A 27222-nucleotide genomic window follows, 5' to 3' on the forward strand; every position below is an offset into this window, starting at 1 on the left:
TCAGGTTTATTACTGCTGTTTCAATTCCCTGTCGTCCAGTTGGCATCCCCTAGGAAATCCCCTCTGCTTATATAGAGGTCCCAAATATTCTCTTTCCCACTCCTTGGCAACAAGTGCTGGATGAAGGCATAAATAGACAAGTCAGTACGGAGGTCGATGCGCTGCCATCATCCTGATGTGTCAGGTCAGTAACTTTCCACGTGAACGTTCATGACCAATGTTCGCTACTGCCAATAGTCGGACCGTTTTCCACCCCTACACCGAACAGTGTGCATCTGTCTCTGTAGAGACATGTCCAACCTAGAGAGGTAAACCCTACCAAATGCTATAAAAGGCAATGAAGACTCTCAAAGAAAGGGCAGTGAGTTGCCATCAGCTTGCAAACAATGAGAAGGCAACAGGCGCACCCCCTGGGCAAGCCCGTGGAACACAGGTACCACAATGCACGAAATGAAGGCGGGGCTTAGTCAACTGCTAAAAGCCAGTGAATTTGTTACAGCAGCCAGGTCAATACGCTGAACGATGCCAGCCTCCGCAGAAGCCCTGGCTGTGTCCTCATCCCCATCACGGGCTCTCACACCTTCCAAAATCACCACTCTCCTGGTTTTGACACTAATTGCTCCTTTACACTTCCTTATTGCTGTACTTAAACTTGATTAAGTTTTAAGTCCACACATCAACTCCCACCAACCAATTCTTTTTCTTACTGTTCATCTGTTGAAGAATGTGGGCCATTTGTCCTGTTGTGTTTCCCAAGGACTAGATCTTGCTGATTGCCATATATCATGAACAAACCACACAGCAGTAATTACATAAAGCTTTACTGATCCAAAAGTATTATATTTGCCACCAAAAATGATTCTTTGTATATTTTTGTTCTAAAAATCATAATGATGCCACAATTCAGATTTACTGCCTACTTTTACAATTAAATATTAAATTCTTTTGGGAGATCATGATACACAAGAGGGAGGGGATATGGGGATATATGTATACGTATAGCTGATTCACTTTGTTATACAGCAGAAACTAACACAACATTGTAAAGCAGTTATACTCCAATAAAGATGTTAAAAATGCATTTATTTCAGGAATAGCTTTTGCAAAGACGTCATTGATAACATTAAAAATCAGAATATGCATTTTCCATACTTACCTGTAAAGTACAGAAGTGCACTGTTGAGATGTGAAGGCATTTCGGGACAAAGGACACTTCCATGTTTCCTTAGCTTAGAGCTTGCCTCTTTGCTTAGAAGACTCTTTCATCCTTTTGACAAAAGAAAGGTCCCCTACTCCCTAGGGCCGGTTATCCTGTACCCACTGTGTGTGGCTGGATTCAGAGGTTCGTTCAGATCTGGGTTCAGTTCCTTTGGCAAGACCACACTGGGATGTATCCTCAGAAGGTACTTTATGTCTGTTTCTTTGTCCTTTTCAATGTCTTGATCCATAGATTCACTGGAGATTGGTAAATACTTGCATCCAAATTTTATCATTTTGTTTTCATTTATTAGCTGGAATAAGTTTATAAGAAGAGCTTTCCCCTCATCTAATCTTCAGTTAAATGTGTATAGTTGATGGAGGATAAGCATAAAAAGTGCTTGATCCTTTCCTTTTATTTACTGGGGTTTCAAAATAATGGGCTCATTATTCATGCCTCTCAAGAAGTGACCAATTTGGTTTTGTAAAATATCATTATAGCCACAAGGATTTAAGCCAATGTGATATATGTCAATCTTTGCCATTTCTACCCTTATTAAAACTCAAATTGCGCCCTTTTGACCAGGGGGAAATTTGTCAAGCTGGCTCCCTAGTTCTTTTGAAATAAGCCTAGTAGTCTTTTATTGCTTAGTAATTATCTGGAATTACAATGTGTTTTAGGCTAATTATAGGAGTTTCTTAGGGTTCCATAGCAAAGTACCATAAACAGATTGTTTAAAGCAACAGAAAGGTATTCTTCCAGTTCTGGAGACCAGAAGTCTGAAATCGAGGTATTAGTAGGGACGTGCTCTTAATGAAAGCACTAGGGGAAATCTGTTCCACACCTTCCTCTTGGTTTCTGTTGCTGGCGATCCTTGCTCTTCTGGCATGTAGCAGACCTGACACTCCAGTCTCTGCCTCTGTCATCAGGTGGTTTCTCCCTGTGTGTCTTCACACCATCCTCCCTCTGCATGTGTCTGTCTCTGTGTCTCTTCTCTTCTATAAGGACACAAGGCCTATTGGATTAGCCCACCTAGTCCACCATCACCTAGGCTGTGTTATAAGTGGGAGATACACATGTCCAATTGCTCTCACCCTCCATTGTCTGAGGGTTGCCACGTGGTATGCTAATGTCCTGGGACTTTCATGTAGCGTAAGCCTGAGTGATGAGAAGACATTTCCTTGTGTCTTTAGTATCACAAAAGCCCAAGGAAAGAGCAAGAGAGGAGTGGCATGCGTTTGAGTTGAGGTGCCGTCAGCATGAGGCAAGCTGCAGCCTCACAGAACTGCCAGACATCACTGTGGCCAGCATCAGAGAGGAGCCTGGAAGGATGGGAGGCTTTGCACAGATGCATCCGAAACAGGGGCCTGGCCTGGGCTCAGCATCAATCCAGAAGTAGGTGGTGCAGAATTGGTAAGGCAGCTCTGCCATCGTCAACACATGTCTTTTACCTCTGGGTCCAAAGTGGTACCAGAAGTGCAGAAGCTGAGGAGCACATGTCCACTCCCAGGGAGGACGCATCCAGGATATATCACCCATCTCGTCCCAGCAGCTGGAACTACGTGAGTCACGCACGTCGGGCTCCAGAGGAGAGGGGGAAGCTCTTAGCATGCTCAGCTGGTGGTCTTGTGCTTCCCCAAGATCTCCATGAAAGGAAGCAGAATGGGAGAACGCACATCCCAACGCAGATGTCGGGACCTACTGTGGAGGGAAGTCTGGGAAGGAACGGAGGCAGCCACGAGGAGCAGCCCAGCAGCCGGCAGAGCCGCCTCGTGGAGGGCTTGGGGAGGGCAGCTGGGCCCGTCATGCTAAGACAGGGACCACCCATGGGAGTGCCAAGGCGTCAGCGCTGCTGGGTTCCCTTTCTTTTCCTTAGCTGATGTGGTTTCAGTGCAAAGGAGTTGGTGTCCTTGCTTTTCTCCATTCAGCCCAGCTTCCTGCCTGGTCGAGTCCCCTCCTCCCCTCTTGGCCAGAACTCCTTTGGGGCTCTACCTGGATCTCATGGTAACTTTTTCCAATTCTGCCAAATTGTCGGAGGAAAAATACATAACAACAGTTCCAAAGATTTACAGACAAAGAACAATAGCTTACAAACATTTATACCTGGGCCAAGTTTTCATCAAGTTGCAGCCAGGTACTTCCAGGAACCCTCTTAGCATCACGCTGGAAGCACCACGCTGAGCCCAGGGCTCGGGGCCAGGGCATATTTGGGGATGTATTGTGGGATTGTTTATGTCCAGGTTTGCATTTGGACTCAAGACACCAGACAGGCTTCCCTGGAGCGCCTCTCGCCAGGGGCTGCTTGGAAGCATCCAAACAGCAAACGGCTTGTGGATCAGAGGTTCTGAGAGGCTGGCTAAGTTCTGGGGTCCCTTGGAGCTTCTGCGTGTCACTCTGCTGGCTGAAGGGTGTGCGGGTCAGTCTCTGCAACTCGGAGCATTCTTCAAACCAAACTCAGTTCCTTAAAGAATTTGAGGGCTAGAGGTGGTCTCAGGCTGGCCAGTCACTGGTCCTGTCCTTACCGTCTCCCTCCTGATCTTCCTCACCCGAAGCTTCTCCACCAGGAAGGAGGAGGGGGGAACCCGGGACCCTAACCTGGGTCCGTGGTACATAAGCAAAGCTTAATCACATAATCGCTGTACCGTTACTATTACGTCTGTTTCCTATCCTGAGGGCAGGACCCATGGAGCTGCTTCATCGTCCCTCCTGACACACACCTCAGTTCACTGCGCACAGCAGGCCCCCATTGACCTTTTTGCTTAGCTAACAGTGGGAATGTGAAAAAGTAAGTTACTGGTAACGCTCCTCACTCCTCACCAGCTGGCTGTGTGGGTGCTGAGCCCACCTGTGGCCTCGGGCATCACACAGCTTTGGGGGTGGTGGTGGCATGGCCTGCAGAGCTCGGCTGCCAGCCCTGAATCTCGGCTCAGCCCCTCACTAGCCATGTGACTTTAGGTTAAGCACCACTCTGTGCCTCAGTTTCATCATCTCTAAAATGGGAATAATGACACCTGCAGTATTTAGGACCATTCTTGCTATATCTTCTATTTCCCTGACTCCGTTTTGTGTCCTTTCTCTTTGGGTCCTCAGTAGCCAGGGCTCCTGCATGTAGAAATATAACAAATGCTCAGTGAACTGAACGGACCGCGGTCCACGTCCGCTGTCAGCATCTGCTGCGTCTGCAGCCCCTAGGGGACAGTGACCATCAGACAGTGGCAGCGATGCTCACAGGCCATATCTGGCTCTTCCAAATGCTCTGAGCTTGGCAGCCCGTGGGCAATGAGTGCAAGTGGCTGAAGGGACCAGGTAATTGCAGTGAGGAAATGGAATGGTACGTAGCCATAAAAAAAATCATGTTTTAAGAAATTGGTGGCATTTAAACATTTTAAAGCAGGGTGGTTTCCATTTTGCACAACAACATATATGCATATAAAAAGACAGCCAGAATGTCCTTAAAGTGCTAACAAGGGCTGTCTCTGGGTGCACACTTATGGCTCATTTTAATTCTCCTCTATTCACTTTCCTATAGTCAAAAATTTTTCTACGCTAAGCAATTATTCCTTCAATAATCAGAATATAGATGTGGCATTTTACACGGCAACTGAAATCGTTGCCAACCTCTTCAAACCCGTGTTACGACACTGAGGGTAGATGGGTGGCACGTGAAACCGTGCGTGTGCTGTGGGAAATCAACGGGGAAGAGGGATGTATGCTTGTTATGCAATAATTATGTGGTTGAAGGTTAAAAGCCTCTTTGGGCAATCAACTTAGAGCATTCCCTCAGACATTGTTAATGCAGGATCGTGGATCGTAATGCCTGCTGTTCGAGTGCATCCCAGGTGCTTCAACGTCAGGGCCCAGCACCTCCAGCACAAACCCCTAAGAGAAGCTTGTCAGTTTATCAGAAACTTTTTGTCTTTTGATCTGGTGGGATTAGGGCACTACCTGGTTCTCTTCTCCTGAATTTGGGAGTGTCAGCCTTTTGCGTTTTAGCCTTGCCTTCCCTTTTTTCTTAATTTTCTCTGTCCATTTCTGCTCTCCTTCTGTTTCTTGTTTTTGAAATAAGAACATCTTCTGGAAGAAAGATTATGCTTTGGTTTGTTCGTCTATTGCAGTAGGATAACCATGGCGTTACTTGAACCCTCTCCGTAGAGGTGAAAGTCTTTTCTTTAATCACGGCGGATTCTTTTAGGTGAAATTCACACAACATAAAATAACTATGTTAAAATACATAACTCAGTGACATTTAGTACTTTCTCACGGGAGATTTTTTTTTGAAACAAAATTTAAGACTTTATTATTTAGAGCAGTTTTAGGTTTACGACAGAATTGAGAGGAAGGTTTAGAGATCTCCTCCTGCCCCACTCCACCCATTCACAGCCTCCCTCGTTATCACGTCACTCACCAGAATGGTGCATTTTTCACCACCAATGAACATATATTGACAGACCATAATCACCCAAAGTCCATAGATTACCTTAGGTTAACTCTGGGTGCTCTCTATTCTATGGGCTTGGATAAAGATGTAATGACACAGAACCATCACTACGTCATACAGAGTGTTTATTTTCACTCCTCTCTTCCCTTCCCCCAGAAACCACTGATTTATTCATTTTTATTGTCTCCATAGTTTTGCCTTTTCCAGGATGTCATAGAGTTGGAATCATACCGTGAATAGCTTTTTCAGGTTGCCTTCCTTCACTCAGTAACATGCATCTAATGTGCTTTTATATCTTTCATGACTTGATAGCTCAGTTTTTAAAAGAACCGGTGAGTATACCACAGTTTGTTTATCCATTTACCTGTGACTGTGAATCTTGGTTGCTTGCAGTTTTGGCAGTTAGGACTAAAGCTGCTGTAGCCGTTTGTGTTCACATTTTATATGGACATGAGTTTTCAACTGCTTTGAAAAAAGACCAGGAAGTATGATTCCTGGATTGCGTGGTAAGATTAGGTTTCGTTTTGTAAGACGTTTGCCAAACCACCTTCCAACCAGCGCAGTTTTCCTCCTTCATCTCCCAAACTCCTCCGTAGGTTCGTTCAAGTTTCTGTTTGACTCTAAACCTGAGTCTGTCTTATGTGAACCCTCCTTCCATCCTGAGGATGCCCGCTGCCCTGTGCTCCCCGAGGATGCTGCTATTTCTCCACCTCAGCTTCCCTCGGAATTCTGTGTCCTGCTTGGTCCCCACTGCTCCTGCCAGGACAGTACTTTCAACCCATAATGGAAGTACTTCCCTTGTTCGATTTCATCCTCAGGGACCCTGCTCATCTTTCATGCCTTTTCTGGGCTTCCTTCCAGCTTCCTTGTCTCCACAAAACACCCTCCATGAGGAAACTGCTCCTGTCCAGATCCACAGCGGCTTCCGTGTCACCAGACCCACCTCCCTGGGTCACTCAGCATCCTTATCCTGCAGGGCTCTCCTCCACTCACTCTCGTGATGCCTCGCCCAGCTGTTTCCTCCCGCTTCAAAGGCTGCTTCTTCTGAGTGTGCTCTGAGGGCTCCTCTTCCTGTCACTGACTTTGAAATGTGAGAGTGTCCTGGGTGCTCTCCCTGCTGTCATCTCTCTCACTACAATTTTAGCCCATCCCACAGATTTAAATGCCACTATATGCCCGTGACTCCCAAACTGATACCTCTGGTGCAAACTTCTATGACAGTCTACCCAGCATCTTTCCTTGGATCCTGACGGTATGTCCAAACCCTCCAGCAACGCAAATCAACCTCCCTCCCCAGCCCTCTCTCTGTGGCCAGTCTCCTCACCTCAGGAAAGGATGCTGCCAACCACCCAGTTCCCATGCAAGACGTTTCAGGAGCCATTCTTTGTTGTTGTTGTTTTGATTTGATTTTTATTTTATATTGGAGTACAGTTGATTTACAAAGTTGTGTTAGTTTCAGGTGTACAGCAGAGTGGTTCAGTTATATAGATACGTATATCCATTCTTCTTCAGATTCTTTTCCCATATAGGTTATTACAGAATACTGAGTAGAGTTCTCTGTGCTGTACAGTAGGTCCTTGTTCATTATCTATTTTATATAGAGTAGAGTGTATCTGTTAATCCCAAACCCCTGATATATCCCTCCCCCCACTTTTCCAATTTGGTAACCATTAAGTTTGTTTTTGAAGTCTGTGAGTCTGTTTCTGTTTTGTAAGTAAGTTCATTTGTATCTTTTTTTTTAAGATTCTACATATAAGTGATATCATATGATGTTTGTCTGTCTTTGTCTGTCTTACTTCACTTTGTATGATCATCTCCAGGTCCATCCATGTTGCTGCAAATGGCACTACTTCATTCTTTTTTTATGACTGGGTAATATTCCATTGTATATATGTGCCACATCTTCTTTATCCACTCCTCTGTCAATGGACACTTAGGTTGCTGCCATGTCCTGGCTATTGTAAATAGTGCTGCAGTGAACATTGGGGCACATGTATCCTTTCGAATTAGAGTTTTCTCTGAATATGTGCCCAGGAGTGGGATTGCTGGATTATATGGTAGCTCTACCGTTAGCTTTTTGAGGACCCTCCATGCTATTCTCCATAGTGGCTGCAGCAGTTTGCATTCTCGCCAGCAGTGCAGGAGGGTCTCTTCTCTCAGGAGCTGTTCTTGCGTCTTCCCTTCCTCCCTCACAGACATACCATCAGCAAGGTCCACTGACCCACTAACCATTAACATACATTACTTTTACACCTTTGAATATTTAACAGATTCTTGTGTTATATTTTCTCTCCTTATACTGCACCTTCAGATATTATGGTCCGTACGAATAAAGCTGCCTCATTTATGCCTCAGTTGCAGAGTATTGCATCCATATATGATTTGACCAGTTCCAAATTGTTGGCATTCAACTAGCTTCCGAATTTTTGCTCTTCCAGACAAGACTGGAATGAAGGTCTTCCAATCAATACATATTATTTCACACATGTGTATCAGGTTCATTCTCAGCAATAAATACTCTTGTAAAGCAATCATTTCCAAAATGTACAAGTGATTCTCAGAAGTTAAATTGTCAGTCAAGGAGTGTGGGCATTTGTCACTTTGATAGATTCAGTCAAATTGCCCTGCATGGATGCTGCTTCAGTCTATACTGCCAGCATCCTTGTATGGGAACCTTTCCTGACATTCTGGCAAACACACTGTGTTATCAAACTTCTCGATTGGTGCCAATCTGATAGGTGAACGATTGTACCACTCTGTGGTTTTAATTTGCATTTATCTTATTATGAGAAAGGTTAAGCAAGCTTTTATTGCATTAAGACTTTCTTGCATTTATTTTCATCATTGTGAGCTTTGTGTTCAGCTCTTTCATCCATTTTTATATTGTGTTTGTGGTCTCTTTATTATTGCCTTACAGGAGACTTGAAGGTATGAAATAAACACAAAATTAGCACTTCATCTGTGATATTGGCTGTGATTTCTTCCCAGTTTGCTGTCTGTACTTTGATTTTGTATTTACTGTATTTTTCTCCTCAGAATTCTGTTTCAGAAAGTTAAATTTATCAATATTTCTTTCCTTTTCTCCTAAGTTTTAGGGTTTCATGTTTTAAGATGCAGATCTTTGATTTATCTGACCTTTTAGTGGAAGGAGATAGGGATGCAACCATAACGTGTCTTCAGATATATTTTCCGGTTATGCCAACATCATTTATCAAATAGTCTATCTTCTCCAGAAACGAAATAAAATGCCAACTTTAGAATACACCAACTTCCCCTGTGAAGCTGGATGTATTTCTGTACTGAATGCCTCTGGCCCTTGGCTTTGGCTATGTACATACAGGCTCTCTGTCCCCTCAAGCGGAGCCTCCAGAAAGGCAGGATCTCAGGCTGAGATTTCCTTGTGCTTTCCTTATGAGCTGAGCACTTAGCCTGTCACTGTGACATGCTCACTGGCAGAGGACGTGGACTTCTCGGGTCAGAGACTTGTGCCACAGAAAAGAGCAAGACCTGCTTCTGTCTGTCACACCCCCCCACTAAGCATCATGGAGGTGATATGGAGAGTCCCAACGGATGTCCCTGCAGCAGGGTCTAGGCTGTCACAGCTGGTTCACTGGGCTTGGGAAATCCACTTCTTTTGTAGCAGGAAATAAGCAAGCCTGCTCTTTGTCCTGGAAGGAGCCATCCATCACCTTATCTCTTAGGGCGACTGCTGCAAATGCAGTCCATGGAAATGGCTTGAGTAGAGGGGAGCCAGGGACCTGCACATCTCACTTACCCAGCGAGAGGTATGGGGACCATGACACCTGTGGGAGGCTGTCCCTCCCAACAGGCACAGCTTGGGGGCTTCTGTGGGTTTGCATTTTGGTGCCAACAGGACCACACAGACTTTAGCTCAAAGTAGAGGTTTAAGACTTTGATAAATTCGATAGAATCAAATATTTTATTGGGTTAGTATGAGTTTATCACCAGATAACGTTAACTGCTGACCATCTGCTAGTATTCCTTACGAAGCAGATAGTTCCTCCTACTGTAGACCTTCAGGATCAATTGTCTAAAGTATTAGCTTTAAAAAATTTAACCTAAAAATAGTCTAAATAGAATTACTAATGTTTGACTAGTTAAAACTAATTTCCATGAAATGAAAGTTAGAGACTTTTTTTTTTTTAAAAAAACAATTTCCATTCCCTGCGCAGTTTTCAGCTTGGGAAGCAAGCACAGGGTTTAAGTACACTTAATCTCTTTTAAATGGATGTGCCTTGTTTGTAAAATGGGCACTTTGTTATTTTCACTAAAATGTTTTAATTTTGCATGGTTATGTTTGAAATTCTGGTCCAATCATGATTGGGAACAGCATCCAGAAAGCAAACTTGGGAAGACAACACGGGTTTTCGCCTCCTATGAAATTAGCTGGAGATTGCAAACAGCACTGAGAAGAGAGTAAAGTGAACTTGCTTAAGGATGTAAAGGGGGGGAAAAAAAAAGAAAAAGAACCAGGGGAAAACAGCAGTGAGACGCAGTAGCAAACAGCTTAATTACAGTTAGGAAACATTTTGAAATGAATGACAGGAACTTCAATACCATTAAAAATGGGGTTGTTACTCTAACTGAACATGGAATGATGACAGATGAGCCATGGACATGCTCCTGTGAGACCAGGTGGAAGGCCTTTGATGGCTCAGGATCACCTGCAAATCGATTTAGATGTTAACTGCTCAACACCTCCCATCAAGAAAATAAAATAAAATAAAAAGCCATTTAAAACAAGATTAATGTTAAAGTTGCCTCAATTTACCTTTTACTTGTTCTCATGTATCCTCTTTCTTTCTTCTAATTACAAACAGAATTTTAACCAGAAGATGGTTCCATGTAACCAAGATGAAGTTCAGCTTTTGTTTTCTTATTATATCTTCATGTCACCTTTTCCTGGAATTTTCCTAAATGTTATCTAATGTGCTATGAGATACTTTGTGAAACTTCCTGGGCTTAAAGATGAAAATCACTTTCCCTACCATATATTATTAATTAGAAGAGGTTAAAATAGCAACATTAGGAACCAAAATACAGCTTTAAGAAAATTAAGAAAAATGCCAGATGACGGTTGTAATAACATATAACAATTTTTGTTTCCGAATTATATGTGACAATATTGTAACGAAAGAAATTTCTCAAACATAAATCATTTATTATTTAGATAGAAAACCAAAGGGGCAAAAACCTATGTTCTAGATAATTCCTAAAATGTTTGATGCTTAAACGAATACTTAACATATGTCTAATAATTTGATATTTCCTGATTTTCATATTTTAAATTGAGAAAGATAAAAATTCACCTGCATAATAAAGGATAAGCCTATTTTTCTATCATTCTATAACTGAAAAATAATGTAACTTTAAACAATGTTGCTCATTGACAATCTGCATATTAATTTCCTTTTAAACTGATACCATGAGGGATATGGTTACCATTTTGAAACTGAAATCCACTTTTAGTGTGTAGAAGTTTTAAAATCAGGGACACACTTGCCAAAATAAAAACAGAATAATAAAGTCTCAAAATACCAATATATTTCATTTTCTGTGTGTTGTTTAACAGCAGTGAAAAATATGGTTTTTTAATTCTTACTACTAAATACCTAAAAAGACATTCTTATAGTATTAAATGTCATTTCAAGAAATTTTCAATATGTAATTCTAATTTCTTTTCTCTCTTCTAGCGAGACGATAGGCTGACATTTTAATGAAGAACTAGCAAACGTGAAAATGCAGGCTGATGTGTGCACTCCCAGCAGGGATTCTTAGAATGTGTTTATCTGAACTGAAATCTCCATTCAACATTTAACAGTCAGTGGGGAATGGCGATAGTGGCATCTGCTTTAATTTCACAAGTTGTTGCTCTAATTATTTTCTTGTGAACCTCAGGAATCCCTCTTGCCTCAAGTTACTTCAGTTTAGTTAATAGCATTTGTGTTCTAAGTGTGTTAAACAAGGCAAAAAGTAGCATACACATATAAATAGCTCATCATTCTTAAACATTGTATGTGGGTTCATAGTTCAGGTTACTAAAGATAACCCAGAATGGGAATTAAAGATCTAGCTGGATGCCCACTTGTGTCAGAATCATATGTTTATAATATTGGCATTATGGGAGAATGATGTATTTTATTATATTACATTGATACCTATTATAATAATATATTAATATGTTATTAATTATTATAATATAGCTATAACTATAATAATTATAATATATTAATTAATCATATAATAATATATATTACATTATTTGATTTGATACTCACAGATTGGTGGGAATCAAATGCTGTAACATGTAAATACACTGACAAACCACTCTAATTAGTTGTTATTATTATTGCTATTGGGTTTTTTTTTTCCTCTTTCATCCAGGATAAAGGTACCTGAAGAACAAATTTGGGGACTTCCCTGGTGGTGCAGTGGTTCAGAATCTGCTTGCCACTTCAGGGGACATGGGTTCGACCCCCGGTCCAGGAAGATCCCACATGCCGCCGATCCCACATCCCATAAGCCCATGCGCCACAACTAATGAGCCTGTGCTCTAGAGCACACGTGCCACAACTACTGAGCCCGTGTGCCACAACTACTGAAGCCTGCACGCCTAGAGTCCGTGCTCCGCAACAAGAGAAGCCACCGCAATGAGACGCCTGGGCGCTGCAACGAAGAGTAGCCCCCGCTCGCCGCAACTAGAGAAAGCCCGCCTGCAGCAATGAAGACCCAACGTAGCCAAAATAAATAAATAAATAACAAATTTGGTAGCAACTAAATCCCATCTTCTGATCCCTTCACCTTATTTGGGTACCTTAGCTCAAATACCATCACTAACTTGACTATCTCTGTCATTGGCATTGCCTAAAAACTGAGACTGGAGCAATTATGAAAGATGGTATAACTTATACATTTAGCTTTGATAAAAAAGCCATGAGTTCATAAGTTCAAATTAATCAAAAAGATAGCCACGGTTGACACTTCACTGCTATTTGTCATTTATAGCTTTTAAAATGTTGTTATTTATAGTTTTAAAAATACATTTTCTTTCCTCCATACTTTTTCAAATTTTACTTTTCACTATCTCTCAAGATGACTTTGGCTTATTCTAAAAAAAAAAAAAAAAAAAAAAAAATTGAGACTGATAGGTCAGTTCAGTGGAGAAAAACAACCAAAAGTTTGTATTCCTATTGTAACCCTTAGGTTTGCTCCAGGAAATGTTCGAGAATAATCTTGTTTAGATTCTTGTTTTTAAATTGTTGGCTAAGTAGTTTTCTAAAATCTTAAATGGACATTGGTATACATTTTTCATACAATAGCTGTTCTTGGTAACTAGAGATGCAAATTGAGAATTAAAGAATATTAGAAAATGTGACCATGTTAGCTTGATACCCAATCCAAAAAAAAAAAAAAATCTTAAACTTACTAATATACTCATCCCTCATTTGTCATCTGGCTTTGCCCTTAGTTCACTTGTTGATATTTCTTTGTTTTATTTCAAATAGTTTCTATTGATTTATTTAAAGATTTGTGCAGAGCAAGTGTAGGTGAGGTTGCAACCAGCTTTCTACAAAAGCAGGCACCACTCTGGCTGTGACAACTCGCTTGGGAGCTGGTCCTGCCTTGGGAAGAAGCGTTGCCAGTTGGTGGCAGCATTCACAAGAGCGGGTCACATTTCCTCTCTTATCTTTAGGTTGGATTTCAAAACAACTCTAGAAAACAGACTGAAAGGCAAGCCTAGAAACAGCACGTGAACGACTGCAGGAAAGTGGAAGGTTTCTGACTACAGCCCAAAACACCAGAGCATTTGGCGAAAAGCGGGGCAGCCGTGTCCTATTTGTGTCCTGAGCAGTTTGCAAAAACAGGGCGAAAGCTTGTTCCCAGAACTGACAGTGGGATCAATGAACTCGGGTTGATCCTTACCATTTGCGCTCTGTTCAAGGGCACTCCCAGCGGGCCTCACTGCACATTCCCCCTCCCTTCCCAGAAAATATAGCTGTGTCATTTTAAAGCCCCCCCTCTTTTTTAATGTCATCTGCTCCTGAACTACACATTGAGAAGCAGACACTTTTGTTCTGCTCTGACAGGAAAAAACAAACAAACACAATAAACAACGTTTTAACTCTGCAGCCAGAACATCGCAATGCATCAATTTAGTCAAGCAAAATGTGAGTATATTGTATTTCAGGGCCAAGAATTCCAAGGAAGAGGGATGTTTTAAGAAGGAACAGGTTTTTTGTTTGATTGTTTTTTTTAATGATTCAGTAATTTTATATAGCCATTCATGTGAAATTTTTATTTCAATCATGGAAAGTCTTTAGGGAAAAAAAAGTTCTGTTTGGTTTTGTTTTTAATCTAGAAATACATTCTCGAAATTTAAACACAACAAAATTCAGGGGTTAATGAATAAGAATTTCAAGTCACTGACAGCAGTCACTATGTAATTGGTTGTTTATGTGTTAATATTTCTTCAACACAATTCCATTTAAAATAAAAATGTTTTTAATATTGGATTAGCCTATCCTGGTGCCTACTACATAAATGAACATTTTTCTAAACAGTATTAATTCAATTCATACACTTTTCAGAATAATTTTTAAGTGTTAGTTTGCTCTAGCATGTGCGCATGAGAAATCATTTATTATTTTAGAAAATCCCTCTTCCCCAAATGAATATTTAAGGAAGGACTATTTAAAATATATCAGGATTTTTAATGAGCGAAAGAAATACTGAAGTGGAAAGCCTGTACAACTTCCGAGAAACCGATACAATCTATGAACAAATCCTGCTTTCTCAAACATTTGCAAAGCCACCCGTTGACAGTGAATGATCCAAACAGCAGTTACATTCTTTCATGTAAATCATTCTGTTGCACAGCACTGGAATATTACAAAATCCTTGTGAAATTTCAGTTGAAACTTATTAGCAAATATATTTGTGAGAGAAAAAAACTAGCTGCTAAAGTGTAGGAAGTCCCCATATGAATCCTAGATGAGGAAAATCTGTCCTCAGGGTTCATTCATCACAGAAAATGAAATGCATTAAATGAGCAACTGTCATACATTATGTAACACAGCAAAATTGATGAAATGTTGCCACTCTTTTTAAAGACTACAGTGTAAACCTCTGATGTTAAAATCTCTATTCCTAAAATACATTTTATTTATTTATTTATTTATTTTTACACTGTATATCTTAATTTTATTTTATTTTTTTAACATCTTTATTGGAGTATAACTGCTTTACAATGGTGTGTTAGTTTCTGCTTTATAAAAAAGTGAATCAGCTGTACATATACATATATCCCCATATCCCCTCCCTCTTGCGTCTCCCTCCCACCCTCCCTATCCCAGCCCTCTACGTGGTCACAAAGCACCGAGCTGATCTCCCTGTGCTATGCGGCTAAACTACATTTTAAAACTGGTCACATAATATTCCACTCAGTGATCTGCTTACTCAGTTAGATAAGAGTTCATCCAGACCAAAAATACTGTCAAACAGCTACAGGGTTAAGAATTAAAAAAAACAAAAATACAAAAAAACCCCTCTCATGTTATCTACTTTTCTCCTGCTACAGATGCTTCCTTATATGAAACAGAGAAGAAAATTAATGATGGTCACTATTATTGTTATTGTTATTTGTGTTATGGATTTATGATAGGTTTTTTTTTTTTTTTTTTGCGGTATGTGGGCCTCTCACTGTTGTGGCCTCTCCCGTTGCGGAGCACAGGCTCCGGACACGCAGGCTCAATGGCCATGGCTCATGGGCCAAGCCGCTCCGCGGCATGTGGGATCCTCCCAGACCGGGCACGAACCCGTGTCCCCTGAATCGGCAGGCGGACTCTCAACCACTGCGCCACCAGGGAAGCCCGATGATACGTTTTTAATGTCTACACTTTTGTGAAATTGACTACTTTATGAAAGGTAATTAAATTATTCCAGAAAGGACTTTTGGTTTTAGTAAAAGAATCCTTGTGTAAGATTCTATGTTAAAAAACAAAACAAAACAACAAAACCAACCAAACAAAAATCCCTCCTTGTTTAAAGATATGGCCATTTTGCTACCCATGAAAGGAAAGAGAATTTCCGATGAAAGCTTTCGGACCATGAGAAAAAATTTCATCCAGGCTCTTGCTGGCAAGAGGCCACACAGCAGCACCCAGCCCTGTGCGGGGAGCAGGTTGGCAGATGTTATTTAGCTGACTTTTGCTGGAAAAGTATGGGAGAGCAGTTGGAAAATCACAAGGTGTCACACAAGCTTTAAATAAATAAATAGCTTATTTGGCAATGGAAAGGGAGGAAGTCAACCAGTTCCTTCGCTGAGGAAGAAGACTGGGATGCTTCTAATTACAGAGCTCCTTTCTGCTGGTTTCATGGACTGACTTCTTAATGAGAATGGAAACTGTGCTCCCACACTTGTAGTGAGAGGTTCTAGGACTTCAGAATGACAAGTAGTTTTGCTGTAGCTTTGTGATCTTCTAGTATGAGAACGCCACTGAGAGAGGACATCATTCTTCACCCTGCCTTGTCTGCCCCTAATCAGTGACTGAGGCAGTACTACATGGGGTAAGTGTCAACTGCCAAAGGAGAGCTTCTGACACCTTTACTTGAAACTGGCATTGAACATTGTAATCCCTCTAAGGGGAAAAAACAAACAAATACAAGATGGACTTGTTAACATCTGAAGGGCACAGCAAAGAAGTATTCAGTGAATATTTGAAAACTTAATTTTGTATGAAAAGTCAAAATCAAAAAGAAAAGATACTTTCTCAGAAGAAATTATTATGGCATGATGCTGAAAACAGGTTGCCCCATGACCATACTATGCCCATTAGGGTGACTGAACACACAGGCAGCGCTGCTTTACTCTAAACCATCACAAAGCCAATACAATTGGGCCACATTTTCTTCAAGCTCCCAGATAAGAACCCCTTCATCTCTCTCTCTCATTTTGTTCTTTTTTTTTGAGTTCCTAAGAATTTTATTTTTCAGAGGGTCAAGGAAGAAGAAAACATGGATGGATATTAACTACTTAGCAGATCGCTAGGCAGCATGTTACCATAAAAGGGCCAGTAAGATCTAAAAAGAATAAAAAACCCGAGCACAGTGTCCATAGGGTGGTGCCCCCAACACACACACAGTCATACACACACACACACACCCATGCCCACATAGCAATACACATGCACACTGAAAAGGGCACTCCCAGAGGTATTACTTTTTAAAGCATGGTTTAAAATGAAGGATCAACTTTACATACACCTCTTTTTTTTTGTGGTACGCGGGCCTCTCACTGCTGTGGCCTCTCCCGTTGCGGAGCACAGGCTCCGGACACGCAGGCTCAGCGGCCATGGCTCACGGGTGCAGCCGCCCCAGACCGGGGCACGAACCCGTGTCCCCTGCATCGGCAGGCGGACTCTCAACCACTGCGCCACCAGGGAAACCCTACATACACCTCTTTGAGGCAAATTCTATGATGATTTTTGTGTCATTGATTATTCTTATGTTTGTTACTCATCAATAATCATAATGTGTATACACAACAAACAGAACTACTATGATCTTTCTGTAAGTAGGGATCTCTCGGCCCATAAAATTAACTAGCAGAATTTTTAGGTCACAGTTTTACAAACAGGTTAAAATATATATCACCCTTTCAAATATTACAATCTTGTTATTTTTCTTAAATTTAAGACTTTATTACATTTAAAATAAAGACATTTTTAAGTACAGAGGACATTCAAAGGCAAACTTCCAGGACTTAATAAAAAAATAACCAACATTATTGTTCCAAATCATTTCGTGAAGACACACAATTGAAAAAAACAAAAAAACAAAGACAAGGGCTTGCTTTTAGCCTTCTTGGTTTCTGCAGGATCCGGAGCCTGCTCTGATCTGAACTCGGGGACTCCCACCCTCACCAGTAGCCCTCACTGTCATTTAGGAGACGCGATTGTATGGTGGGTCCTTATTTGTGATCGACTTTGAAAGTCACAGAAGGCACACAGATGTAAAAATTCGAAGCATCCATGGGCGCCTTCCACGCGGCGGCCGCTGCCGGCTAAGGGCGCGCGGGTCTGGAACCGCCCACTCCCGCGCCTCCGCGCGTGGGGCGGAGGGTCTCTAGCAGGAGGAGGGCACCCGCCGCGGGGACCCGGCTCACAGGGCTGTGTGCTCGCTGGAGCGCGCCCTCTTCCCGGCACTAAGGAAACTGCAGTTTTCTACGCCTGCTCGTCCGCCTTCTCTTTCTCCTATTACATCCAACAGACGATTTCAACTTCCCGAGACCCTGACAAGTGAATGGCGCTGATGACGCCCCGGAAAGAGCCCACGACCCGGTGCGAGGGAAGGGCGCCCCTGAGCGGGTGGGACTCCGGGAGCACCCCGGCTCTCCTTCCAGGAACGGGCACGAAACTGCTATGGATTCAGAGCTCACTGGTGCCTAACGTGATGCTCGTAAACAAGCCGCGGGCCGGGCACCCGGGAACCACCCAGGAGCAAACCCGCCCAGCCGGGCGGGCGCGCGTCCACCCCAAGCCGGGGCGCCGGATCCGCAAGCCAAAGTGTGTGCTGGGGGGAGGGGGATTCCGAGAGGGCGGCCAAGTTCACTGCCCCTATCTTGGCCCCCGCTAGTGGGGCGGCGGCGAGGCGATGCGGGGCCCGAGTGAGGTGCCACCGTCCCCTCCCAAGCACCGAACCCTGGCGGACGGTGTCGGCCCTTGATCTCCGCCGGCCCCCGCCCCCTGCAGTCCCAATTCCTCCCCCTCCGCCCACCCCAGTCCCCTCCCCGGCGGAAGCTCCTAGCCCAATTAATTGAGTCAAAGGCGGGAGGGCAGGGCCCTCCGCGCGGCGGCCGCCGGCCCCCGCCCCTCCCGCGCGCCCCTTTTCCCGCCCTGGGTGGCATCCCCTCCGCCGGCATCCACAACGAGCCTCTGATTAATGAGGCCCGGGCCGGCCCCCACCCGACCCGGGCCCTGGCCTCCGCGGGAGGGGGAGGGGACGGCGGGAAACGCGGCCCCGGGAGAAAGGGGGGCGGGGCGGGCCGCGCCGCCCGCCCCGCCCCCCCCGCGCCCCGCGCCTATTGGCCGCGCGAGCCGTCCGTCCGGGAGCGCGGCGCCAATTCGGGCGGCGGGGCGGGGCGGGCCGCGCCGTGTGTGCCTGCGTAACGCCGAGTCACATGTTGTTTTGCTCTTCTTAGTTCAGTCACTCGGTGCGCGATGTGTTACTCACTGTGCGGCGGGGACCGCGACGAGCCCGGGTCGCCGTTGGCAGCACCAGCAGCAGCAGCCCCGGCGGCGGCGGCGCAGACCCCGAGTACCGGGGCACACCCCGGCACCCCGGAGCGCGGCGCGGCGGCGGGACCCGTACGGCCGGGCGCGCCTTAGGCTCGGCCCCGAGGCTCGGGGACCCCCGACACTCGGCCCAGCCCGCGAGCCCCAGGCGCCGCCCGTGAGATCGGGAGGCAGCGGCCGCCGCCGCCGCCGCCGCCCGCGCCGGGCATCCTCTGGGGCCCCGGAGCGCGGAGGGCGCTGCGCCACCGCGCAGTGCCGGCCCCCCACCCTCCACCCGGCGGGCCTCCCCGAACCTTCCCCACCTCCTGGGCCCGAGGGACGCGGGCTCCGGCGGGCGAGCAGGGGGGGAGGGAGCCGCCCGCGCCCCCTCCGCTCCCCCCGGCCCCTCCACGCCGGGCCGGGCGGCGCGGCCTGAAGCGCCGGTGATGGCGAGCCCGCCGATGAACGGGCGCCCCGGGCCGGCGGGTGGCGACGGCCCCAACCTCAACCTCAACCACAACAACAACAACAACAACAGCGGCGTGCGCAAGTGCGGCTACCTGCGCAAGCAGAAGCACGGCCACAAGCGCTTCTTCGTGCTGCGCGGACCCGGAGCGGGCGGCGACGAGGCGGCGGCGGCGGCGACAGCGGGCGGGGGGCCGGCACCGCAGCCGCCGCGGCTCGAGTACTACGAGAGCGAGAAGAAGTGGCGGAGCAAAGCGGGCGCCCCGAAGCGGGTCATCGCGCTCGACTGCTGTCTGAACATCAACAAGCGCGCCGACGCCAAGCACAAGTACCTGATCGCCCTCTACACCAAGGACGAGTACTTCGCAGTGGCGGCCGAGAACGAGCAGGAGCAGGAGGGCTGGTACCGCGCGCTCACCGACCTGGTCAGTGAGGGCCGAGCGAGCGCCGGCGACGCGCCCCCCGCCGCCGCCGCCGCGGCCGCCCCCTCCGCGTCCTGCAGCGCCTCCCTGCCCGGCGCCCTGGGCGGCTCGGCCGGCGCCGCCGTTGCCGCCGCCGCCGCGGCCGATGACAGCTACGGGCTGGTGGCGCCCGCCACGGCCGCCTATCGTGAGGTGTGGCAGGTGAACCTGAAGCCCAAGGGCCTGGGCCAGAGCAAGAACCTGACGGGCGTGTACCGCCTGTGCCTGTCGGCGCGCACCATCGGCTTCGTGAAGCTCAACTGCGAGCAGCCGTCGGTGACGCTGCAGCTCATGAACATCCGCCGCTGCGGCCACTCGGACAGCTTCTTCTTCATCGAGGTGGGCCGCTCGGCCGTCACGGGCCCTGGTGAGCTGTGGATGCAGGCGGACGACTCGGTGGTGGCGCAGAACATCCACGAGACCATCCTGGAGGCCATGAAGGCACTCAAGGAGCTCTTCGAGTTCCGGCCGCGCAGCAAGAGCCAGTCGTCCGGCTCGTCGGCCACGCACCCCATCAGCGTCCCCGGCGCGCGTCGCCACCACCACCTGGTCAACCTGCCCCCCAGCCAGACGGGCCTGGTGCGCCGCTCGCGCACCGACAGCTTGGCCGCGACACCGCCGGCCGCCAAGTGCAGCTCGTGCCGGGTGCGCACGGCCAGCGAGGGCGACGGCGGCGTGGCGGCGGGGGCCGGGGCGGCGGGCGGCAGGCCGGTGTCGGTGGCGGGGAGCCCCCTGAGCCCGGGGCCGGTGCGCGCGCCCCTGAGCCGCTCGCACACGCTAAGCGGCGGCTGCGGCGGCCGCGCGAGCAAGGTGACGCTGGCGCCGGCAGGGGGCGCCCTGCAGCACAGCCGCTCCATGTCCATGCCCGTGGCGCACTCGCCCCCGGCGGCCGCCACCAGCCCCGGCAGCCTGTCGTCCAGCAGCGGGCACGGCTCGGGCTCCTACCCGCCGCCCCCGGGCCCGCACCCGCACATGCAGCACCCCCTGCACCCCCAGCGACCCTCCAGCGGCAGCGCCTCGGCCTCGGGCTCCCCCAGCGACCCTGGCTTCATGTCCCTGGACGAGTACGGCTCGAGCCCTGGGGACCTGAGAGCCTTCTGCAGTCTCAGGAGCAACACGCCCGAGTCCATCGCCGAGACGCCCCCGGCCAGGGACGGCAGCGGGGGCGAGCTGTACGGGTACATGACCATGGAGCGGCCCCTGAGCCACTGCGGCCGCCCCTACCGCAGAGTCTCCGGGGACGGGGCCCAGGACTTGGACAGGGGGCTGAGGAAGAGGACCTACTCCCTGACCACGCCTGCCCGGCAGCGGCCAGTGCCCCAGCCCTCCTCCGCGTCCCTGGATGAATACACCCTGATGCGGGCCACCTTCTCCGGCAGCTCAGGCCGCCTCTGCCCGTCGTGCCCCGCGTCCTCCCCCAAAGTGGCCTACCACCCCTACCCCGAGGACTACGGCGACATCGAGATCGGGTCGCACAGGAGCTCCAGCAGTAACCTGGGCGCGGACGACGGCTACATGCCCATGACCCCCGGCGTGGCTCTCGCGGGCGGCGGCGGGAGCTGCAGGAGCGACGACTACATGCCCATGAGCCCCACCAGCGTGTCCGCCCCGAAGCAGATCCTGCAGCCGCGCGCCGCCGTCGCGGCCTTGCCCCCCGCGGGAGCCGCGGGGCCCACGCCCGCGTCTGCCGCCAGCAGGGCCTTCCCGGGGAGCGGGGGCGGCTACAAGACCAGCTCCCCGGCCGAGAGCTCCCCCGAGGACAGCGGGTACATGCGCATGTGGTGCGGCGGCTCCAAGCTGTCCGTGGAGACCGCCGCCGACGGCAGGCTGCTTCCAAACGGGGACTACCTCAACATGTCCCCCGGCGACGCGGGCGCCTCGGGCACCCCGCCCGACTTCTTCTCGGCCGCCCTGCACGGCGGCGGCGGCGGGGAGATGCTCCGGGGCGTCCCCAGCTACTGCTACAGCTCCCTGCCGCGCTCCTACAAGGCCGCCTACACCTGCAACGGGGACAACGACCAGTACGTGCTCATGAGCTCCCCCGTGGGGCGCATCCTGGAGGAGGAGCGGCTGGAGTCGACGGCCGGCCCGGGGTCCACGCAGCCAGCCGGCGCCTTTGCGGCCGGGCCAGGGGGCGGCGGCGGCCACCCGCAGCCACCCCAGCCGGCGGTGCCTTCGCCCGGGAGGCCCGGTGGCAGCGGCAGCGGCCGCTTGGAGGGCTTCCTGGGGCAACGCTGCCGGGCCGCGCGGCCCACGCGCCTGTCCCTGGAGGGGCTGCAGACCCTGCCCCGCATGCACGAGTACCCCCTGCCGCCCGAGCCCAAGAGCCCGGGCGAGTACATTAACATCGACTTCGGCGAGGCGGGCGCGCGCCTGTCGCCGCCCGCGCCCCCGCTGCTGGCCTCGGCCGCCTCGTCGTCGTCGCTGCTGTCCGCCGGCAGCCCGGCCTCGTCGCTGGGCTCGGGCACCCCGGGCACGAGCGGCGACAGCCGGCAGCGCTCCCCGCTCTCCGACTACATGAACCTCGACTTCAGCTCGCCCAAGTCACCCCAGCCGGGCGGCCAGGCCGGGGACCCCGTGGGCTCCCTGGACGCCCTCCTGTCCCCCGAGGCCTCCGCGTACCCGCCGCTGCCCCCGCGCCCCGCCGCCCCCTCCTCGGCCCTGCAGCCGCCGCCGCCGCCGCCGCCCCCGCCCGGAGAGCTGTACCGCCTGCCTCCGGCACCGCCCTCCCAGGGCCCTGGCGCGGCCTCCTCTCCGTCCTCGGGGGCGGGCGACAGCAGCGACTACACCGAGATGGCCTTCGGCGTGGCTGCCACGCCGCCGCAACCGATCGCCGCGCCCCCGAAGCCCGACGGGGCCCGCGTGAGCAGCCCCGTGTCCGGCCTGAAGAGGCTGAGCCTCATGGACCAGGTGTCGGGGGTCGAGGCCTTCCTGCAGGCTACCCAACCCCCAGACCCACACCGCGGGGCCAAGGTCATCCGCGCGGACCCGCAAGGGGGCCGCCGCCGCCACAGCTCGGAGACCTTCTCCTCGACCACCACTGTGACCCCCGTGTCCCCGTCCTTCGCCCACAACCCCAAGCGCCACAACTCGGCCTCGGTGGAGAACGTGTCTCTCAGGAAAAGCGGCGAAGGGGGCGGCGGCAGCGTCCTGGGTGGCGGTGACGAGCCCCCCACGTCCCCCCGCCAGTTGCCGCCGCCGCTCCCCGCGCAGGCGCGGCCCTGGACGCCAAGCCAGCCCGGGGGCTTGGTCGGCTGCCCCGGGGGCAGTGGCTCGCCGATGCGCCGGGAGACCTCTGCCGGCTTCCAGAACGGCCTCAACTACATCGCCATCGACGTGAGGGACGAGCCGGGGCTGTCGCCGACTCCGCAGCAGCCTCAGCAGCATCCTCAGACGGGAGACAAGAGCGCCTGGGGCCGGACCCGGAGCCTCGGGGGTCTCATCGGCGCGGTAGGGGCCGGCAGCACCGGCGGGGTGTGTGTAGGGCCCGGCCCTGGCGCCCTGCCCTCCGCCAGCACCTACGCCAGCCTCGACTTCTTGACGCATCACCTGAAAGAGGCCACGGTCGTGAAAGGTGAGACCCTTGCGGCTGGTGGAAGAAGGGTGGGCACGCGAGGGCATCCGTGGCTAAAGCCTCTTCCCTTCTTTGGTATCTCGACCTAAATGCCAGAGTACGGGCGCAGGTTTCCTGTTCTGTTTCACTTTTGGCCCGATGTCAGCTCTGGAGCCCCAGAGATCTTGCCAAGAGCACTCAGGTCATCTTTGAGTTGAATGTGAATCTTCGGACTCGGGAGACTTTTGATTTGTTTTCTTGGGCCCAGCTTCCCCGTCTTCCCATGAACACACCTGGCGGGTGCCCCCAGGTCAGCCCCCCAGGGAGGAGGTAGGCGGCAGAGGGGGTTTTCTCCATCTGAGAGGTGGGAAACTTCTGCCGGGAGGGGACCTGAAGTTCCAGCAGCTCCCAGGCCGCAGCCTTCACCTTTCTCTTTGTTTTCCTGGAGCCGGGCCCGGCTGACTCTTGCCGAGCCTCAGAGTTTATAAAACACAGGCCCAAAAGTTGTTTAGGAAACGAACATCCATTTTGGTGACTGCTGCAGGGAACAGCGAACCATTTCAAGTTTACACGTAGCCTGTAGGAGCTTTTCCATCAGAGACGTTCCTTTTCTCCGAACAGGCTGAAATGGTAACGCTGCTTAAACACAGCTCAAAGCAGTGGTTCTCCAACTCGAGCCCACCTGGGAGTCATCTGGAGAGTTTGCTGAGACCCGGACGGGCGGGCTAGGTGAATCCCCGAGACTCCAGTGCAGTGGGTCTGGGATGTGGCTCCCAGTGTGCTTTCCTAAGAAGCCCCCAGGTTGTGCTGGTGCTGCCGGTTTGGGGACCATGGATGGGAGCACCTGCCCCAGTTAGACCGCCTGAGTATGCTTGAGAAATGGCCTATGGGGGCAGCCCAGGCGCAGTCATGTGAAGCGACCAGTGGGCGGGGCCCAGGCCCCCAGCATTTTTCGGCCGCCCAGGTAATGTGAATCTGGGCTTCAGAGGAGACAGTGAAAGACGGCCATTCTGGTCTTCTCAGGAACCATTGGATGGGATGGTGTCCAGTATTGTTCTTTGCAGTCTCATCATAGATCCAAAAGGAGAAAGGTGTGCTTGCTTTGCACCTGTAGGTGCGTCCTGACTGTCTCAGAGGTCCTGACTATCTCAAACTTTGAATGATGAGGTGGAGGAGAGGTGGCGGGGGGCGGGTGGGTTCAAGAGAGTTTCTTCTTTAATTTTGCAGCCGCTTCTGTGCAGGGTTGTCAGGAAGATAGAGGCTTTGTGGGAACCGCAAAACACAGAGCAGTGAACATGGCTTAGATGCTGGCCTGAGGTCAGCAGTCTGCAAGGGTTACAGGGTGACGACTGAGCTAGCTTGGGGACCCGTACACCTTTTTTTCTAAAAGTGAACATGCCATCTAATGCCATCTAAATCCAGCATGTGTTTTCTAGTATCCAGGGGATTTAAAGTTATAGCTGTAGAGTGGATACGCTGGAAATCCAATATAACAGAGGAAACGCTACCTGCTTTTTTATTAAAATTGTGGAACACAAGATAAAAAGAGTCACGGAGAACTATCAGAGTATGGTGCTTCAGCATCTAATGAAGCCCACTGGAAGTTGTCAGGATGTGTCCCATAAACGATGACGCTCAGCGGAAGGTCACTTTGCTTGGAGTTAACTTAAGGCCTACAGGTGCATCTGAAAAATTGCTCGTGTGCCTGGGACTTGAAGGATGATTAGCTGCCGTCCAAGATGCAGACCAGATAAACACACCGGCGTAACTAGACTTGAGTGGAGGAGAAATCTGTACGCACAGGAATGGGTATAGGCCATCGTGAACACGAAAGTACATTTTGCTGAAATCTGATTCTAATCAGAAAAACAGCCTGAGAACACAACACCTCTCACTGCTTCTGGTGGAGCAGGCGGGAAAAACCTGGACTGGATTGAGGAGGGCCCTGGGAGGTGTTTCTTGCAGTCACAGGGCGAATGAGCCGGAGTGTGCACCTCCAGGCCTGAAAGGATTCAAGGCCTTTCTGATAAAGTAGATACTTTCAGAAACGTGATTCACGTCTAATATAATGCCCTTTTCAGATGAGGGAAAATGTTAAACCGCAAGAGATAAGTTTATGAGAGGCCTGATTTGGCCTGTTTTGTTTCAGATTTCCCACCAGTATAAAATTCCTTACAACCTATAGGATTCAGGATTCCGAAATCCAAACAGCAGTTTGTATGTTCGGTGGTGGCTGAACAAAGATGAGAGATCTCTTTGGATTGCTGGTTGTCCAGAGTCTTTGTGGGCGTTAACGTAAACACTCTCTTAAGAAGGAAAAAAGACTATTTTTAAGCAAAATGGATAACTACAATTGACCCATTGTGCCCAAACCACACTTTTTTTTTTTTTGATAAAAGGACTACATGCTAAATGGATTTCTAGTAAACTAATTTTGAGCACAGAGAACAGTAGGATAGGGAAGACGAGCATCTCATCTTAATTAACGGGGAAACTAAATTGCATTTTGTGGAGCCAGAAAGGGACTGTCAAGAAACCCAGAATGAACATCCACTTATATTGAACTCACGTTTACGCGTAGACGTTTGTTTGTGATGCTCATAAATAAAAAGTTCACAGGAGATAAGTTCTTTGAGAGCATGATTTATGGAAGGAAGACTTGCAAAGCGTTCTCTTTGAAGATAAAATGGAAAATGAACTTCCTGAGGCATCGGGTGTGCTGCCCTGCCCCTCGGAAGTGGCCATGTTTCCACATCCAGCTCCTTGGGTTCCGCGTGGAAAAACTTCACGAGTTACGCTGAAGTGGAACCATTCGGGGTCCCTTGGGGGTAGCGTTTGGTATTTGGAGAGGTGGTGACAAAGAGGTAAGGTTCCAGCAGTGTTTGATGGTTGTTTCCAATAGAATCGGGGATGGCGGTGGGGTTTCAATGGCGGAGCCAATTAAAAAGTTAGTACGCCTTAGATTGACACAGATGTGTGTGTATGTATTTGTAGGTCCCGCAGAGCCGATACAAATTGAACTCTAAACTATGCATCTTACTTGGGAGCAGGGAGAAGGTTACCTACCCTGGGTTTTGTGGGTGTGTATGGGAAAAAGTATAAGCAATCTTTAGAGTATTGTTGTTTGGGAACTGAAACTGTATGCTGCTGAACTTACTGTGCTTTAAAACCACTTTTTAAAATGAACTTTATATATTTGGTTGTTAGAGTTATAGATCGGTGTATACCATAAACTGTGCTATTTTACTATTCCTCTTTAGTGGGGTTTTTGTTCCAAAATTGGTTTATGTGTAGGTGCAAGGCGGATTAGATAAGAATTACCGGAAAGCATCTGTATTTAAATTTGTTCCATAAAAGGACTGTTTATTCACCTCCCACAGTGAAAGGATCAAGGGATGAGAGAGCAACACAATTGTTCCTGAAGGGGGAACACAGTCCACAAGTCGTGTTTAAAAGTATTGTCTGTTGAAGTCTTAAAGCCAGGGACTTGAATATTTTTAGAACTCCAAGGAGATGACTTGACAAACCACACACGCTTTATTTTTCCTGTTGTGCATGCTTTTCCGCTTTGGTTGGCTAGCTCTTGTCATAATAAGGTCATCCGTGCCCTGTTCCCACCCCGTTCCCAGGAACAGACAACTAAGGTGCTAATGAAAACACACAGAGGCTTTCCTGAATGAAAGTCACATGACTTGTTCTAGTTCCTTTATTGAAAGAGAAACCTTTACCAAAATAGTACTTCGGAGAAGGAAGCAGGGTGTGTGGAACACTAACCCAGGAATCAGGAAACCAGGTGTCTAGTTGCTGTTCTTCGT

At 49.0% G+C, this 27222-nt stretch overlaps 1 protein-coding gene across 1 annotated transcript in view; it reads left to right on the top strand.

Annotated features, from left to right (window-relative positions):
- Nucleotides 1-19374: 19374 nt before the first annotated feature.
- The window catches only part of IRS2 (insulin receptor substrate 2), a gene marked incomplete at both ends in the record, with an annotated part of 37226 nt that continues 29378 nt past the window's right edge, over nt 19375-27222 (top strand). Inside the window, 2 exons of the mRNA XM_079722049.1 lie at nt 19375-23428; nt 23718-23737. Coding sequence (XP_079578175.1) covers nt 19375-23428; nt 23718-23737 — 4074 coding nt within the window. The remainder of the gene's footprint in view (nt 23429-23717; nt 23738-27222) is intronic.

Source organism: Hyperoodon ampullatus (assembly GCF_949752795.1).
Source record: "Hyperoodon ampullatus genome assembly, chromosome: 16".
NCBI lineage: Eukaryota > Metazoa > Chordata > Mammalia > Artiodactyla > Ziphiidae > Hyperoodon > Hyperoodon ampullatus.